The sequence below is a fragment of the Sciurus carolinensis genome, chromosome 2 (genome assembly GCF_902686445.1).
Source record: "Sciurus carolinensis chromosome 2, mSciCar1.2, whole genome shotgun sequence".
Taxonomy (NCBI): Eukaryota; Metazoa; Chordata; class Mammalia; order Rodentia; family Sciuridae; genus Sciurus; species Sciurus carolinensis.
Window position 1 is genome coordinate 53,435,014 of NC_062214.1, and position 17,767 is coordinate 53,452,780.

At 39.6% G+C, this 17,767-nt stretch overlaps 1 protein-coding gene across 13 annotated transcripts in view; it reads left to right on the forward strand.

Annotated features, from left to right (window-relative positions):
- Nucleotides 1-17,767, forward strand: part of Cpeb1 (cytoplasmic polyadenylation element binding protein 1) — an 82,179-nt gene that overhangs the window by 42,979 nt on the left and 21,433 nt on the right. For 8 of the 13 annotated variants that reach the window (XM_047541108.1, XM_047541105.1, XM_047541110.1 and 5 more), the window contains one exon: nucleotides 15,096-15,287. In XM_047541108.1, coding sequence (XP_047397064.1) covers nucleotides 15,134-15,287 — 154 coding nt within the window. In that variant the 5' untranslated portion in view covers nucleotides 15,096-15,133. The remainder of the gene's footprint in view (nucleotides 1-15,095; nucleotides 15,288-17,767) is intronic. The other 5 variants (XM_047541106.1, XM_047541115.1, XM_047541114.1 and 2 more) reach the window with 1 other exon arrangement.

Genomic DNA, 17,767 nt, shown 5'->3' on the forward strand with positions numbered 1-17,767 from the left:
TGCCTACATCTTGTGATTATTTGGAGATAGTGTAAATCCCTAAAAGTAACTTTCTTGATCTAAGAATAAATTATCCCCTAGGAATGCTGTACCTGTTTACATTCTCTAGTATATAAGTGTACCCCATCTTCCTTTTTTAAATTAATTACTGACTTTGTGTACTCTAGGTCCATTGTAGTATGCAGTGTAAGGGATCACCAAAAGGGGTCTCCAGTTTGGTGTAATGTTCAAGAACTGCAGATCCAAAATCTGAACAGTGTATTGCCAGGTAAAATCATATTTCATTGTGTTTTGATCATATGGGTTTTACATTCAACTTGGAACACTACTGGATAGCATGTTGTGTTCCAGGACTCTGGACTGAAATCTTCAAGATAGCTTCTTGGAAACCCCCATACCAGTGCAGTGTATTGATTGGGTGAAGCTGGCCTTACATCATTGGGCTTCCTTTTTGCTCTTGATGATGAAGTAAAATTGTCACCTTCAAAAATAATATATGCAGCTGATGGTAGTGAAACATGCCTGTAGACCCAGGGACCAGGGAAGTTGACAGAGGAAGATCACATGTTCAAGACCAGCCTAGCTATTTAGTGAGACTGTCTCAAAATTAAAAATAGGACCTCAGATGCAGCTCAGTGGTAAAGTGCCCCGGGAATAATATATGCACTTGACAATGAAATCTTAGAAACACCAGAATGTGAAATTGTCTTTTTGCAAAGTAAGTGGAAAATGGTGAAGAGAATAGGGGAGAGGGGAAAGGAGCTAGTATTAGCAATTGAATTCCTGGTAGTACAGGTTGGGTTTTAGTACATAAATCCTTGGGGACCTGAGTGAAGAAGAAGAAATCTGTTTATAACTTACTGATAAGACAAATCTGGGTGGGGATATATGTGAGTACAGACCTGGGCCTAGGAAGTGTCCCAGAGTAGGAAATAAATAGGGAGTAAGTTGGTCCCTGGATTTGTGACCCAACAGGATTGGATTTGGATCCTACCTCTGCCACTTACATTGTCACTTTAGATTTCTTTGGACCTTGTTTGCTCTCTAGTAAAGTGAGGGAATTTGACTAGTGAACTTTTAGTTTCTTTCCTGCTTCCCTTTGTGACTGACTTTCTCATCTGGGAAGTTGTAGGGGCTTTTGTTTCAGAGATTCTTACCCTGTATATAGTAATAACTTGGTCAGTCCTTGTTAAAGGGAGCACTCTTCCTCGCAAATGATCAAACACCTAATGAGAACTGACACAGCAAAATGTGGGCCATGTTGGAAGTTTCTTGATATGTAGCTCACAGAATAAGAAGAAATTGCTTAAAAGTTGGGGATGCTGGATCCTGGACCTTCAATTTTGTCAAGACCATGTCTCTATCTTTCCTGTGCCTCTTCTGCAATGTGGATTTGATTTTTCTCCTTTGCAGACTTGCCTGTTATCTGAGGAAAAGGATATACTCAAATCTTCTGCATTATGAACAATTAGGAAATGACCCTTTTGTCAACTGTACATAGTTAGAGAAATCTTAAGGAAGTACTCCCTCCTAGCTTTGTTTGAATCATTCTCATACCTAGGCTGATCTCTATAGTCATGGGAATTGTTTCTTCTTGTCTAGCTTAGGTCTGATTCCCACTCCTATGGTTCAGATATATTTTGAGTGTCTCCCAAAAGTTCATGTGTTGGAAGCTTGGAACTCAGTGTAGTGATCTTGAGAGGTGGTGTGATCTTTAAGAGGTGGGGTCTAGTGAGAGGTTAGCAAATTATTGGGGGCATTGACCTTGAAAGGGATTAATTTTCATGGGACTCTAAATAGTTCTCTGAGAGGGTTGTTATGAAAAGACCAAGTCTGCCCTTTTCTTTACTCTGTCTTCTGACTTTCCATGGGATCTCTCCCTCTCACACATGCTCCTGCCATGATTTTATCCATCGTGAGGTTCTTGCCAGAACTGAGCCAATGCCATGTCCTTGAACCTCCAAAACTGTGAGCTGCTTAAACTTTTTTCCTTTATATAATAACCAGCCTCAGGAATTTTGTTATACAAGTAACAAAATGAACTGGTATACCTACCTGTGGACCATAACTGTGACAAGTATGATAGAATCCTGCAAAAAGATGGCATTTGCTTTTAGAGTCACTTGAATGACATAAGCAAAAAAGTTTAACAAAAACCTGGTGTGTGTGAGATTTTTAAGAACACAATCTTGGAGATTGATGAAATAGGAAATAGCCACCTGAACATCTGTGTACAACTTAATCTTTAAAAAACAAGGCACCCCACAGTTATTAATATGCACCCATTAGCATGGCCATTATAAAACAACAGTAGCAAGAAACCCAAGAAAATAACAAGTTTGAGGATGACAAGAAATTGGAACACTTGTGCCTTGCTGGAGGAATGTAGTGTTGTGACCACTATGGAAAACAGTATGGTGCTTCCTAAAAAAATTAAATGTAGAATTATATGAGCTAGCAATTTCACCTCTAGGTATATACCCAAAAGAACTGAAAGCCGGGACTTGAACATATGTATACCTTAGTGTTCATAACAGCCTATTCATAACAGTTCATAATAGCCTATTCATAATGGCCAAATAGCCAAATGGTAGAAGATGAATTCCATTAACAGATGAAGGACATACAAATGTGTATCTACACAATGGAATATCATCAGCTTTAAAAAGGAAGGAAATTTTGGTACATGTTTAAACACAAATGAGCCTTGAAAACATTATGCTGAGTGAAATAGGCAAGACACAATGGACACTATGAGTCCACTTATATGACATCCCCTTAAATAATCAAATTCATAGAGAAAGAAAGACAAATAATGGTTCTGAGGGTCCTGGGAGGAGAGGTAGTAGTGAATTAGTGTTTAATGGTAGAGTTTCACTTTAGAATGAGAGAGTTCTGGAGGTGAATAGTGATGATAGTTACTCAAATATGTCAATGTATTTAATACCTCTGAATTATGTACTTAAAATGGTGAAAGGGGTAAATTTTGTTATTATGTATTTCACCACAGTAAAAAAGTTTAATGCAATATATCCTTTGTACATTTAACTTGATTCGTAATAGTAGGGAGATTGGAAACCTATCATCTGTTTAAAAATATGTAGGTGCAGGGAACGTAGCTTAGTGGAAGAGTGTGTACTTAGCATGTGCGAGGACCCGGATTTGATCCTCAACACCACATTTTAAAAAATGCAAATCAGTTCTTTAACAATGAGTAAATATTTCTTTTCTTCTTTACTTGTATTTCTAGTCCACTTCTGCAGAGTTTTAGCCTACTGTAACGTTTTGTGCTTGAGTCTTTTTGATGATCACATCATACTTATCTTCAAAAAAAAAAAGGAAATAAATTGAATTTTTAAATAATTTCCTGTAACTAACATGCTGTAAGTGTTCTGGACTGTTATGATAATTGATAGGACAATTGATGAAGGCACCCTAAATGTTAAACATTTTGATAAGAGTTTTATTAATTATTTTTTAAAAATACTTCTTAATGAGATAAATGAGACCTTTTGAAAACTCAATTTTTGGATGACTCTCTGCTGTAATGACTCAGGGTTTTCAACACCAACTACATTTCTATTTTATTTTATATATCTTGTACTGAGTAAACTTGTTCACATAAAATAAGTAGATGGGAAGTGAAGCAGCCTCACTCAACTTAGAACTCTTTTTTGAGTTCTTTGCAAAAAAAAAAAAAAATCAGTCATTAGTTTTAGTCATCATCTTGATGACACTTCCATTCATTTCCTCCTTCATATTTGATAGAAAAAAGAAACTGGAAACCATCTAATTTGTGAAAAGATTGTTACCTAGTCATACCAGACATCAAATTACAGTTTCTTGGAAGCATATGAAAATACTACCATGTTTCTTTTTGATTTAGAGACACCTTATTTAATTCATTCTACCTGAAGGATTGGGAAAGATTAAAATATTGTTAGTTTAAAAATATAAAATATAACTTTTTTTCCTCAACATTTTTTGGTACCAGAGATTTAACCCAGGGGATACTTTACCACTGAGCTACAACCCAGCTCTGCCCCCACCAACCCTTTTTTTGAGACAGGGTCTTGCTAAGTTGCTTAGGGCCTTGCTAAGTTGCTGAGGCTGGCCTTGAATTTGCTGTAGTCTTGTCTCAGCCTCCTGAGTTGCTTGGATTATAGGTGTGTCTCTGTGCCCATCTAAAAATATACCTTAGCCAATAAAATATTTAAAATGGTTTTTGTCTTGTCACTTGCAGTAAGTAGGTTATGTCATGTACCTTGGACCCATTGTTTTAACTTAATCTACAGAAAATGTACACCATACAATCTTAATTTTTAGAAGTTTTTTACTATCAGACAAATAAATTTACTTCAGCCAGATCTAGCTCTCTTCTTTCCTTTCCCTCCTCCCTCCCCTCTCCTCTCTTTTCCTTCCTTTTGGGATTGAACTCAGGAACACTCTACCACTCAACTATATCTCCACTTTTTTCTTTAAATTTTATTTTGAGATGGAGTCTTAGATTTCTGAGGCAGGCCTTGAACTTTGGATCTTTCTACTGCAGCCTCTCGGAATTGCAGGCATATGCCACCACATCCAGTCAGATTAAATTTTTTTTTAATCAGAAAAAGTCTGAGTTCATTTTTTCCTCAACATTTTATTATGAACATTTCAAGCATTAATGTGAAAGAATTATAAAGTGAACATCCATAATACCACTTAAACAATGAAAACTGTCATATTTGCTTATTATCACATATTCATTTATTTATCCGTACTCTAGTTGTTTATTAGTACATTCTATTTTATTCAATTTAAATAAGTTGTAGACATGGGGATAGTTCACCTCTAAATGCTTGAGCATATGTACCATTAACTGTTGTACAATATTTGTTTACAAATTTTTCTATGATCAAATTTATGTAGCGTGGAACACATGAATCTTAAGTGTTTGTTGACCAGGTGTGGTGGCACATGCCTGTAATCCCAGTGACTCGGGAGGCTGAGGCAGGAGGATTATGAGTTCAAAGCCAGCCTCAGCAAAAGCGAGGTTCTAAGCAACTTGGTGAGACCCTGTCTCTAAGTAAAATACAAAATAGGGCTGGAGATGTGGCTCAGTGGTCAAGTGCCCCTGAGTTCAATCCCCAATATCTTATCCCCCCACAAAAAAAGGTGTATTGTTGGATGTATCCTGTCAATGCACCTGACTCCCATCAAAATATAGACTTACAATCACCTTGAAAAGTTCCTTTGTGCCCTTTCCTGGTCTACTCCACCTGCTTTTTTTCCACCATATATTAGTTTTGTCTGTTCTAGAAATTCATATAAATAGGATCATAAATAAGTACACTTACCTAAGACTTCTTTGTTTCATAATTATTTTGAGATTCATCCATATCGTTTTTTTGTATCAGTAGTTTCTTCCTTTTATTGCTGAGTAATATGACAATATATACATATACCACATTTCGTTTTGTTGATGTTCACTTGGACTTTATCCAGGTTATAGTGGTTGTAAATACAGCTTTTCTTGTACAGTTCTTTTCATAGACATGCACTTTAATTCTTCTGAGTTGAATTTATAAAAGAATTGCTGGGTTATAGGATTTTATGTGTTTAATTGTATAAGAAATTGGCAGAACTTTTTCCAAAGTGGTTGTACCATTGAATGATAATGTATGGAAGTTCTGATGGTCAGCAACAAATGTTGGCAAAATATGGAGCAGTCCTTTTAATTTTAGCCATCTGGTATGTGTGTTGTAGTGTCTTATTAACTTGCATTTCTGTAATGACCAATGATGCTGAGCATTCTTTCAAGTTCTTAATTGACAATTTATATATCCTCGTGAATTGCTTTTCAGGTTTTTGTACCCTTTCAAGTATTTGTTGTTGTTTTACCTGTACTGGGATTGAACCCAGGTGTGCTCTACCTCTGAGCTACAACCCCAGCCTTTTTTGTCTTGTTAACTTGCTGATACTGGCCTTGAACTCCTCTTGCCTCAGCTTCCTGAGTTACTGGGATTGTAGGTGTGTGTCACCACACCCAGCAAAACTAGGATTTTATAAACTTTTGAGTTAAGTTTTCTTCTATACTTTTATATTATACATTTGTTGGATATAGTGATGAATATTTTCTCACATTTCATGACTTGCCTAGTTATTAATAGTGTCTTGAGCAGAAGTTTAAATTTTGATAGCATTTTCAATTTGTCAGAATTTTTCTCAGAATCATTGAATTAAGAAATCTTTGTAGCCAGGTGAGGTGGCGCCACACACCTATAATCCCAGTGACTCGGGAGGCTGAGGCAGGAGGATGTCAAGTTCAAGGCTAGACTCAGCACTTTAGTGAGGCCCTAAGCAACTAGTGAGACCCTGTCTCTAAATAAAATATAAAAAGGACTGGGGATGTGGCTCAGTGGTCAAGCACCCTTGGGTTCAATCCCCAGTACCAAAAACAAAACAAAACAAAAAATTTTGCTTCCCTTCATCTCCCTTCCCCCACCAAGTTACAAAGATAATTTTTTAGAGAAGCTTTATAGTTATACTTGGCTTTTACTTTTAGTTCTTTCATATTCCTGTTAAATTAATGTTCATATGTGATGTGAGGTAGAGGGCCAAGATTCATTTTTACCCTCCTATGAATATCTAGTTGTTCCAGTTACATTTAAGTCTTTTGCCATTGAATTACTTGAAGGCAGGTATTATTATTATTGGGATTGCACTGTATATACTAATTTGGTGGAAAATAACTTTGACAATATTGACTCTTCTAATATGTGAACATGGTATGTCACTTGGTTGTTTTGTTTTAGTCATAGCAGTGTCATGTGGATTTTTTACAGTATAAACATAAAACCTAGAAATGTAATATTTGAGTACAGCCAAGTACAGAATGGTGACTTTTTTTCTTCTTTAAGAGTCCATAATTTGGGCCGAGGTTGTAGCTGAGTGGTAGAGCACTTGCCTAGCATGTGTGAGGCACTGGGTTTGATTGTCAGCACCACATATGAATAAATGAATAAAATAAAGGCTCTGTCAACATCTAAAAAATATTTTTAAAAAACTATAATTCCAGAGTGCTTGCCTTGCAAGCATAAGGCCCTGAGTTCAATCCCCAGCACCGCAAAAAAAAAAAAAAAAAAAAAAAACCTATAATTCCTCATTTCTAGTAAAATAAAGAGCATATAGATAGAAGCAGGATGGTCATTATCTTTACAATTTTGACTAAAAATTATCTGTCTATAAATGTACCCCCCCATCCTGCTTCTTACCATAAAGTTGTAAAAGGGGTTTAAAGGAAAGTTTCCTTGTTAGTTTGTACCATATGAAAGATACTATATTTTACTTTTCCAGGGCCAATGTATGGAAAAATCTCTACTACAAATATGAAGCAGTAAAAAGATACTGACTAAAAAGGACAGAAAATGAGAATGATATATATTTAAAGAATCCAAAACAGGCAAACAATGGAAGGTTAATATAAAAAAAACTCTAAGCTCACTATAAGCCTATAGTTTTTTCCTCTTTTTTTAAATAATGAAAGTGTCAAAAAAATAAGATCAACAGTGTTAGACTAAGTCGTTATTGTATATGCTGCATTGAATGGAACCTTTGTATTATGATTATTATAGAAGAGCATAGTTTGCATTAGATTATGGCAATTTGTCCTAAATGAAAACCTTCCATATTTCTTTTATTATGAAATATCTTATAAACACTCAAATCATCACACAATGATTATACAACAGTAAAATGTTCTCTTGCATTAAATTGAAGACACTTGTTTAATTAAAAAAGGGGAGAGACTATAGAAAACTGTTTAGAACTGTTACTTTGTGAATACACAATATCCTAGACAGTTCAAGGCATCTTAGTCTCCATAAAGAAAAACAACAAAATAATTTTTGTCATGCTGTTAAATTCATCATTAACTAGTGCAAATTTGTAAAATAGATCCAACAAACACTGATATCCACGGTGGCATATGGCAACTAATAAATAAGTGGTGGTCAGTAAAGTTTAAAAGATCTTCCCTTTCTTTTTTTCTTTTTTGAGGTTCTCAGAGTTCTATTGTTTTAAGATACGTTAAATGTCCTAGTTTGCTTTCTCATTCTCAAACTGTATAACATTTTCATCTTAGTCCTTTTTGCTGTTCTTCCAAATTATTTTTCACTTTCGTGGTGCTCTTGAAGCTCAACTTCAAAGTCCTTCACTTTTTGAATTTTTTCTTTTGACCTTCATCTCAAACACCTGCTCATGTCAATTTATAGATCTGCATTCTTCCTTTTGAGAGGGTTCTTAGTAAGCCACCCTTTATTTCTGTTATCAATTCCAATGTAAGTCAGCTGCCAGATTTGTTTCTGTAGTTCATAGTGTTCATTATTTGTAACAACATTCAAATCTTGTGTGTTATCGGCATATTGTAATTGTAAAATAAAGTGTTCAATACTTTGAACTTCAGCTTTTTCTGACCCTTTTGCTGTTAATTTCAGTGATGGTTATTACTGCTTACCACAGCAAGAGTTAAACAGTCCTTTTATCTTTTTAACAAGCTTATTATTTTTTTCTTATTTGTTTGTTTCTAGACATTCATATTCAGGCCCAGGCTTACTTTTTTATTACTTGTCATATTCAGTGAGAGAAAATATTTTGTTCTTGGATTTCTTTCATTTTTTTAATGTCAACTGTTAGCATCCTTCAGTATGAGGCACCTGCTTTGGCAATAAGTGGAATGATACTCACTCAATATCCAGTGGTTTAAGTCTATATCCTGAGGTAGCAACATAGTATAAACAACATTGTGCCCCGTTATCAGGCATCTGACATCTGTTCACTCAGTTCTGCATTTAGGCACTTCTCAGAATTACTATCAGCATAGTCAGTGATAGTCTGCCAACATTTACTGTTATCCAGTGCACCTCCAGATGCTGGAGTGTTCACCTTATTTGATTAAAACTCTGTATTGTTCCACTTCTGATTTTTTTTTTTTTTTTAATTCTTTGGGAAGGACCTGGGTACTCTGGAGAATGCAAATCAGGAAGGAATAATGACTTGAGTAATGTCAACTTTTCCAACTCAGATTTACTTTCTACCAAAAGTGTGAACACAGACTCTCTCTTCCCTGATTTTTGGAGTACTTGATTTGAGTGACTGGCAGATCCCCATAACCCTCAAGGTTCTTGGGTGGTGCTGCATGGTGCCCCTGTTGATGTGCCTCTTCAGCAATAGCAGATCTTGCCCTGACCAACAACACCCCTTCATCCCTCTGCAACCAGCCCCGCACCGTGCTATTACGACATTTTAAAATCTAAGTATGTTAGTGTTTAAGAGCTATTATAGAAGTCATTTTGAAATAATTTACAGAATTTGTTTGAAGATCATTAAATGCAGTCAAGATTAAAGTAATCCAACGATCATATTTTTATAATGGGAAGAACAAAAGAAACCTAATGTTCTTTCCCTCTACCTTAATCTGTAATGAAGTAGTTTAATATAGGTTTAAGTTGTAAGGAAATGATCCTTGATTATCCTAGCCAAAAGTTGTAAGGAACCGATCTTTGATTATCCTCACCATCATGCATTCATTGCCTTCTGAACTGTTTGCCTTATTAACACAGAGATTAGCAGTAAATCCTTCTCTAGAGTGTGAACTTCTAGGGACTTGTGATTAACTCACATTTAGCCTTTTATGTTCAGTGAATAGTGTGAAAGAAGGTTAAAAAGGAAGCCAGGGCCTGCAGATGGGCTTTGATCTGAGAAGCAACAGGGAACTATTGAAACTTGGGAGAGTGAGCACCATGAAGAAAGTGGTGGTGTGGAAGGATGGCATAAATTAACCTTGAAGAGAGCCATCTAAGGTGGAAAGTTAAAAATGAAATGAATTTATTTTAAATTTTCACTCCTTGAAGTGTGGTCAGCATACCAGTAGCACTATCACTTGGAGGTTTGTTGGAAAGATAAATTCTGGGGCCAAATCCGGTCCCATTGAAACGAGTGTTTTGAAAAGATTCCTGACTGATTTGTATTCACATTAAAGTTGGAGGAGCAGTGCTCTAGAGAAACTTGGAACCACCATTGTGTGTGAGTGGATAAGAGCCATAGGGCAAACAGCAGTTGACATGATCTTGACATGCCATGATTTTGACATGATTTTGTGTGCTTATTTTCTCTCTGTAAGTTACCAAAATTGATTTCTCAATATTAACATTTTGGTTTTCTTGATTTTGGGGGGAAGGAAATAATATTCAAATTCTTTTTTAGACATGCGTTCTTTCTTAGAAGTGCTGCTCTTTGGGCTTACCAGAACTTTAAGTAGAACCATAAATCATTGATTTCAGTCATCTCAGCTGACTGAAGTCAGTTATTTGAAAGAATCTAATGGGTACAAATGACTCAGTGTCCTGTCTTTTTTATTCCCAGGGATTGGAATTTGGGTATGAAGTGGAGATTTTATAAAAGAGCCCAAGTGTAGTTGATATACAAATTATAATAGTGTGCTTGTTAAAAATATAGAAAGTCAGAAGAGGGCAGATTTTAGTTTGTATTGTTATAATGTTTTATAAAAACTAAAGGGGAATAAATCTATTAGCAGCATGCTACCCTGACATACATTAGCTGTTCATAGTTTGTGTTCCTTTATCAATATTGTCCATCAAAATACAGTTTTCACATAGTAATACTCATAGATATAACTTAGTCTGTCATTTAACTTATTTCACTTGTTGATGTGTCACATACCCTGTTTCCCTAACTTTGTCCTTAACTCTGAAGGCAGCCTTTATGATACCCTGCCTCAATAGTTTTATAAGTGAGGGTCTAAATTACTGTTTTCTTTTCTTAGTTACCCTCCTTGCCAGGTGCTTGAGAATGACACTTGTAGAGGACTCTGCACAATTCTTTGCTAAGTTTTGGTGGCAAAGGATCCATTAGAAGGTAGATGGGGGTGCTGGGGATATAGCTCAGTTGGTAGAGTGCTTCCCTTACAAGCACAAGGCCCTGGGTTCAAATCCCCAGCACCACAAAAAAAAAAAAAACAACAAAAAAAAGAAGATAGATGGGTTTTTCTACTGGGAAAAAAAAAAAATCCGGGTTCAGGTTGTAACACTGTAATCCCTGTAACTTGTCTGGCTGCATTTTGTGTCTGTGCCAGGGTACTGTATTTTTGAGTAGTCTTTGTCCATTTTCTGTTTCCGTGACAAAATAACTGAGACTGGATATTTCTAAAGAACAGAAGTTTATTTGGCACACAGTTCTGCAGACTGGGGAGTCCAGGAGCATGGTGCCAACATCTGGTGTGGGACCTCATGCCACATCATAGTATTATGGAGGTCATCATGTGGGGAGAAAGAACAAGCATGACTAGCTGTAGTCCTTCTTCTTATAAAGTCACTAATGCCATCCATAGGACCCCACCCTGCTTACCTCATCTATCCCTAATTACCTCTCAAAGACCTCACTTTCAGATACCATTAACATAAATTTGGGAATTAAATTCCTTAAACATGAACTTCTGGGGGACACATTCAAACCATAGCAAGATTATAGCAAACTTAGAACTTTGAGTTAGTTTACTTATTTACCTGAGTTGTTCAGTTATTTGGAAGATTTACCTATGGAGAAGATAACATATTTTCAAAGAGAAACAATTTTAAAATTGTTAACCGCCTCAAGTTGGAAGCCTGTATAGGTATTGATTAAAAAAAACTTGGAGGAGAAGGCGTTTGAGACATTGTTCAAGGTAGATTGCCTTTAAAATGGGAAGTGTTACTTCAACTTGTATTAGGTACCAGTTTTTGCCTGATTGGTTCTTGGCAAAGGATGAGAAAGAATGTCTTTCAGTAAACAGGACTAAGTGCTTGTCCAACCTCAGATGTGAGTTTGAGAAGTGCAGTGGGCTGTTGCTTATTAAAATTAGCCTTTGCTTCTTAGGCCTTTTGACTCATTGCATGGTAGCCTGTGTTGACCATTTGCTTCTTAGCTTTCCTTTCAGTACAGAGTAAAGGGGCAGAACTTTCAGAATAAGTTTGGAGAGATGGGATCAAGGAGCCATTAGAAAGGAGGCTTTTTGAGTAAAATGTTTCTGAACATCAATGGCTGTGGCTATGGATAGAGTGATCATGCCTCTCAGCTTGCCTGACAGTTTGTTTAAGTTTGTAATCCTGGTTATGAGTATTCATATTTGCCCCCTTTTTCTTTCGAAAATGTCCCGGTTTGAATAATAAATGATGCGGTCACCCTACAGGTAAAGTGCTTTGCACCAGACATTATACCAAGTGTTTCCTTTAATCCTCATAAAACCCCTGAAAAGGGTAGCCACTGTTTCCAGTTTCAGTTTCATTTACAAATGAAAAGATACTCAGAAAACTGAGTAACTTGATTGAGGTTTCCTGGTGCAGACCTGGTGAGGAGAACAAAGACTGTCACCTTGTTCAGATCTGGTGAGAAGAACAAAGACTGTCACCTTGTTCAGTCCTTGTTCTGCACACCAGGTCTCATCAAGACTTCTAAAGCTACTTGACTTGCTGTACCAAGGTTTAATGGGTATGGCCTCCTTGATACTTTGGATCTAGTGAAGGTGTGCCTATAATGGTAGGAAGAAACAGTGGTTTGGGAGTCTGGAAAAAGATAAAGGTAAGGTCTGTGTTGGGGCTATTGGGTAAGGGTAGAGTTGTGTGGTATGTAAACCTCCAGGCTCCTGAGTGCTTGAGCCATCTAGTCCTCAAGGGGTTTAACCAGCCTGTTGCTCAGACTTTCAGTCTTTGAGCTTGAGATGAGAAGGGTTTGGTAGTTGTGTTGATTGGTACTGCTCAGAGTTGAATGTTCATATGTATTAACCAGGAATCTTGTTAAAATGTAGCTCAATTTCATAGGTTCAGGTGGGGCCCAATATTTAGTATTTGTAACAGGCTCTTGGTGATGCTGCTTTGACTGGTCTACCACATTGTCTGTGAACAGCAGGAGCATAGTGGATGTTTAAATTATCCTTCCTGGGTTATAGAAGTAGCCATTCAAACATTAGATGTTCTGATTTTAAAGGGGGGAGGAGAATGGTTGCCTCTAGACATAGATGCTCTCAGATTATGATAGAGGGGATTACATATCTTCCTAATTTAGGGGGAATAGATACTTAAATATCAGTGTTTTTAAAGGAAGTGTTTTGCTTTTGTAATTAATGCACGTAGGTTAATTTTAAAGTATATCCTTAGCTTGGAGGAAGGGTGGACATAAAGACACAGGAGGGAGTAGTCTGGGGTGGGGCAGTACCCACATGGGTGAGTTACTGCTTAGCTTGTGCAGTGGTGAACACAACTTTAACAAACACAGAGAGGAACAAGCAGAGTGTCTACAGCCAGACAGCAATAGCGTGGATGGATGACACAGCAGCAAACCTTTAAAAAAAAAAAAAAAAAAAAAAAAGAGCCTCCAAAGGGAGGAGTCCTTCCCACAGACTGACCATTTTCCCCCTCTAGGCTCTGTGCCTGAGTGTGCTTAGAGTATACTGCAGGAGGCTCTGGCTGGCTGTTCTTGTGTTAGATAGCATTATATCCCGCTCTGTCCTGCCCTGCTTAAACCCCGATGGGATATCCCATGTGGGCCTGCTTCAGGTATCTACCTCTCCTTGCAACGGGGAGAACAAGCAGATGAAGTTCTACCAGCCTGCGTAGGTGTCAGCAGCCTTCCTGCTGAGGTTGGGACTATTGCCTCCCCCTCCCCCCCCCCCCCCACTGCATGAGGAAGAAGCTCAGTGACAAGGGGTCATGTTGGAAAAGGACTGATGCAGGAGAAGACAATGGTGAAGAGTAAATGACAGAGGCTCCAGAAGTTGAACTTGCTTAAACTTCGTTGCTGGAGCTGAGAGTGATAACAGTAATAGGTCGTTGGTCCTGGTAGTGACCCTGCGAGAAGGCTCAGTAATCAAAGGTATTAATGACCACCCTCACTGCTGGCATTACTGGGCTTCTGGAAGGACAAAATCAAGAGAAATAGTATTGACAGAACCAGATGTGAGTTCCTGAACATGGTGTTTCTGATAGGGCATAAAAATACTTCTGAGATGGTTCCTCTTGTCAGTAAGTGCTTTGAGAGTGTTGCCTTAAGTCACAGGAGGGAGGGGAGGAGCTGGGTCCATGTGTCTGCTCATAACCGGTGCCCCTTCTGTTACGCTAAGCAGGGTCTGGGATCAGTGAGAGCAGGTCTCACTGTAGCATGTGGGTTGTGGGCCACGTCCTTTGAGCCAAAAACAGCTTAGTGACTCTCCTTCCCTTTGCCAAAGTTGACCCCTTTTCTCTGTGATAAGGTTGTTCCAGAGAAGCCTGAAGCACTAGGCGTTGTTCCAAGGGTCCAAGTGCACAGTATTTTTCCGAAGGTTACCCCATTCCTCAGTAGTAAACACTGCTGTGTCAGGGTGCTGTTCAGGGGCCACTTGGAGCACATAGATTTTTGCTAGCAGGATTGTGAAGCTTTGCATTGGGTTGCAAAGCCAGGGCTTGAGCCAGCAGCTGGAGAGAGTCCAGGACTAGAGTGTTTTTGGGTTTGGGGGTGGAGAACAGAGGGAGGGGCAGGAGGGCAGAGCCACACAAGCAGGCAGTCGACTGCTTTGGTTTTGCCGTCAGCAGATAGGACTTTAGTCGTGACTGAGGGCCGCTTGGCCACCATTTCTGGAAAGTGGAGGGTCTGCCTCACAACCCGGACTTATCAGCACTGCACCCAGACTATTCCGAGTAGCTCTTGTGCTGTCTGTTCCCTGGGAGGCAAGTCTCCTCCCCGTTGTCCCTCCTGCTCCTCCCCCGTTCTGAGGGATGATGCCGCTCTCTATTGCACGGCTCAGCCGGCTGATGTCACTGGCAGCGGGAAGCATCAGCAGCCTGATCACATGCTGGCCCAGTCTGTAATGCAGACGGGATAGGGGTGTGTGTGTGGGGAGGGGGCTGTATGGCAACTGCTTTTGCTCCGACGCCCCCAAAAGTGCAGAGGCAGCCGTTACAGCATCTGGCCAGCTTGGATGTGTGGCCCCTGAGCCTGGGGAAACTATTATTAATAATACTTATTGTTGATAATATTGGGGAAAACAACCATTAACTCTGGGATTTCTGCTGCCCTCCTGTCCAAAGCAGAGTTCCAGGACTCCGAAGAAACACTTACAAGCAGGATGCTTTTCCCCACCTCTGCGCAAGAATCTTCCCGTGGCCTCCCAGATGCAAATGACTTGTGCCTTGGCCTGCAGTCCCTCAGTCTGACCGGCTGGGACCGACCCTGGAGCACCCAGGACTCAGACTCCTCAGCCCAGAGCAGCTCACACTCGGGTGAGTGCCAGAGAATGAGTTGACTGGGGGAGGGGGATGCATGGGGTGGTAAAGGAAGATATCCAGAGCAACAGTTGTTTTCTTCCCTTTTGCATCAACCCCCCCCCCCCCCAACACACACACAACATGGAGCTGTTTTGCAAGAGATGAAAATGCTAGCTGTGAGTGTGGCAGGACAGATGGCTGCTCGTAAGGGCAGGCATGGCTTTTCCACTTACCCTGATAAATTCCCTGGAGTAGTTAGTCTACACCTGGGGTGGCTTTGAGAAGGATCCCCAAGGTGGCAGCCTTATGCAGAAAAGATTCACCTAACCCCCTGGTACCCAGGCCTGTCTTGGAGATGATGAAGCAAAACACTTTTAGGTGGGGGAGGGGACTTAAGGGACTGATTACTAGGTGACCAGGTTCGTTCTCTCTCTCTCTCTCTCTCTCCCTCTCTCTCTCTCTCTCTCTCTCTCTCTCTCTCTCTCAAAACTAGGGAGTTGTGTATGAAGGGTGGGTGGTCCCTGGGTCATGGTGAGGGAAGAATATTAACCTCTAGTGACAGTGGGTATTAATGCTAGGCTAGGTATCATTCCTGGTATATTAGAATTGCCTTAATGTAAAGTTAAGAGCATTGATTCTGAAAAGGGGTAGACAGTGAGCAGGGTGGGGTAACTCCCAGCTCCAGAGGCTTTTTTTCCTTTTCTTTGTGTTGAGGGTAACCAGATGGATGAAAGAAGAGCCACTCCCCTTTAGGATCCCTTCTTGTCTTGGTAGGCTTTGATGAGGACAAATCGAAGGGACTTCTTGGCAACCCCTTGAACTGCTTCTATTTAGACTTTCCCATTACCCATTTATTTCCCTCTTGTGACAAGCGGGAGGGTTGGCAGATACAAGTGTTAATAGAGTACTCAGGAAAAATGTGAACTTAAATACCACAGGTATACTTAAAATATACATATTTTACTTTATGTAAGTTACACATAATAAAAGGTAGTGACAATAGATTCTATAGAAAGAAGAAGGGAGGTGGGCATGCATCCATTTGTTCTTGGTGCTGACAGTGGGATACACTGAGCCTGATGTCCTTTCCTAACTCCCCATCTAGGGACCATCAGTCATGGCAGCAAGGTACTGTCATGTTGAATTCTCTGGCCTCCACCCTTTTTGGCACAGGTCTGTTTTTAGAATGCTTTGCAAAAGCCTGGTACTGTTGTGTTTGTTAGGCATTTTAAGGCCTATTTGTTTTGGTAAAATCCCATTTGGGGTAAGGAGATTGAATTTTTTTTTCTTTTTTTTTTTTTTTTTAATTTGGATGTGGGTAGGGAGGTGCTTTGCTTTAAGTAACTACTGCTGGGTTGCGGTGGGATCTCTTGAAGTGCTGACCTTCAGCTGACTCAGGCTGTTCTGGAAAGGTTGGTAACAGCCCTGTTCCTCTGAACAGAGAAGATAGTGTCACTGTTGGGTTCATTGGCTGCACCTTGACTTAGAGAACATAGTACTTTGTGTGTTCTTTGAAGCCAACCACTGTGTCCTATGATGCCTCCCACTGGATCTGAGTGAAAGACTGAAGAGTTTACATGGGAGATGGACACCTATCTGTGGGTAATTGGTGTTTGATCAAGCCCTTGGACAGGCATCAAATTAGGGTGTGGTCCTTCTTTAGCTCTGGTTTCTCAGTAGCTACCATGGACAGTCTGAAATATACCTTTGGATCCATAGAAATGCAAAAGTGTCCAGTTTGGGGCTTAGAGAGCTTGGTCTGAATTTACTGTGAAATTAGGCTATAAAATAGAGATTGGCTGGGTGCGGTTATACCTGTAATCCTGGCTACTAAGGAGGCTGAGGCAAGAGGATTGTTGAGCCCAGGAGTTCTCAGCCAGCTTGAACAACACAGCAAGACCAAGACCCAGTCAAACAAACAAAATAAGGCTTGGTATCCAGTCATAATTTCCCCAGTCTCACCACCACCTGAAAACTTTGCTTGTAACTATTTGTCTGTGGAGATGTTTTTTTTCTTTTCCACCTTCCATCTCAAGCACTTTAGTGATAAATATTACATGATTTTGTGGATCAGGGAAGAGTTGCAGTCTGAGCCTCAGAATTTTTAAGGACCAGAGGGTTGTTTCAGCAGTATGATCTGGTTGGGGGCAGTGTTAGCCTGAATATTTCTTTCCTTTTGAGGGCTGAGGACACACCCATCCCTAATCGCCATGTTGTCTTTGGTTTTCAGAGCTGTGGTGGCAACCATCTCTCTTCTTTGCCTGAACTATGGGCCTTCTTGGAAAGCCCACATGTGGGTACCACCTCCTAGAGTAGGATGCAGCCCTCCCACCAGCCAGCTGCAGTGCCAGATTGAGCACCCTTGCCAGCAATTCGGGAACATGCAGCCCACATTCCAGTGCCTACATTGCTTTCCCATATGAAAACCAACTAGGTCAGTTTCTTCAGGGAGGGAGGAGATATTTCAGCAATTTTGGGCAGTCTGGGAGTTTCCT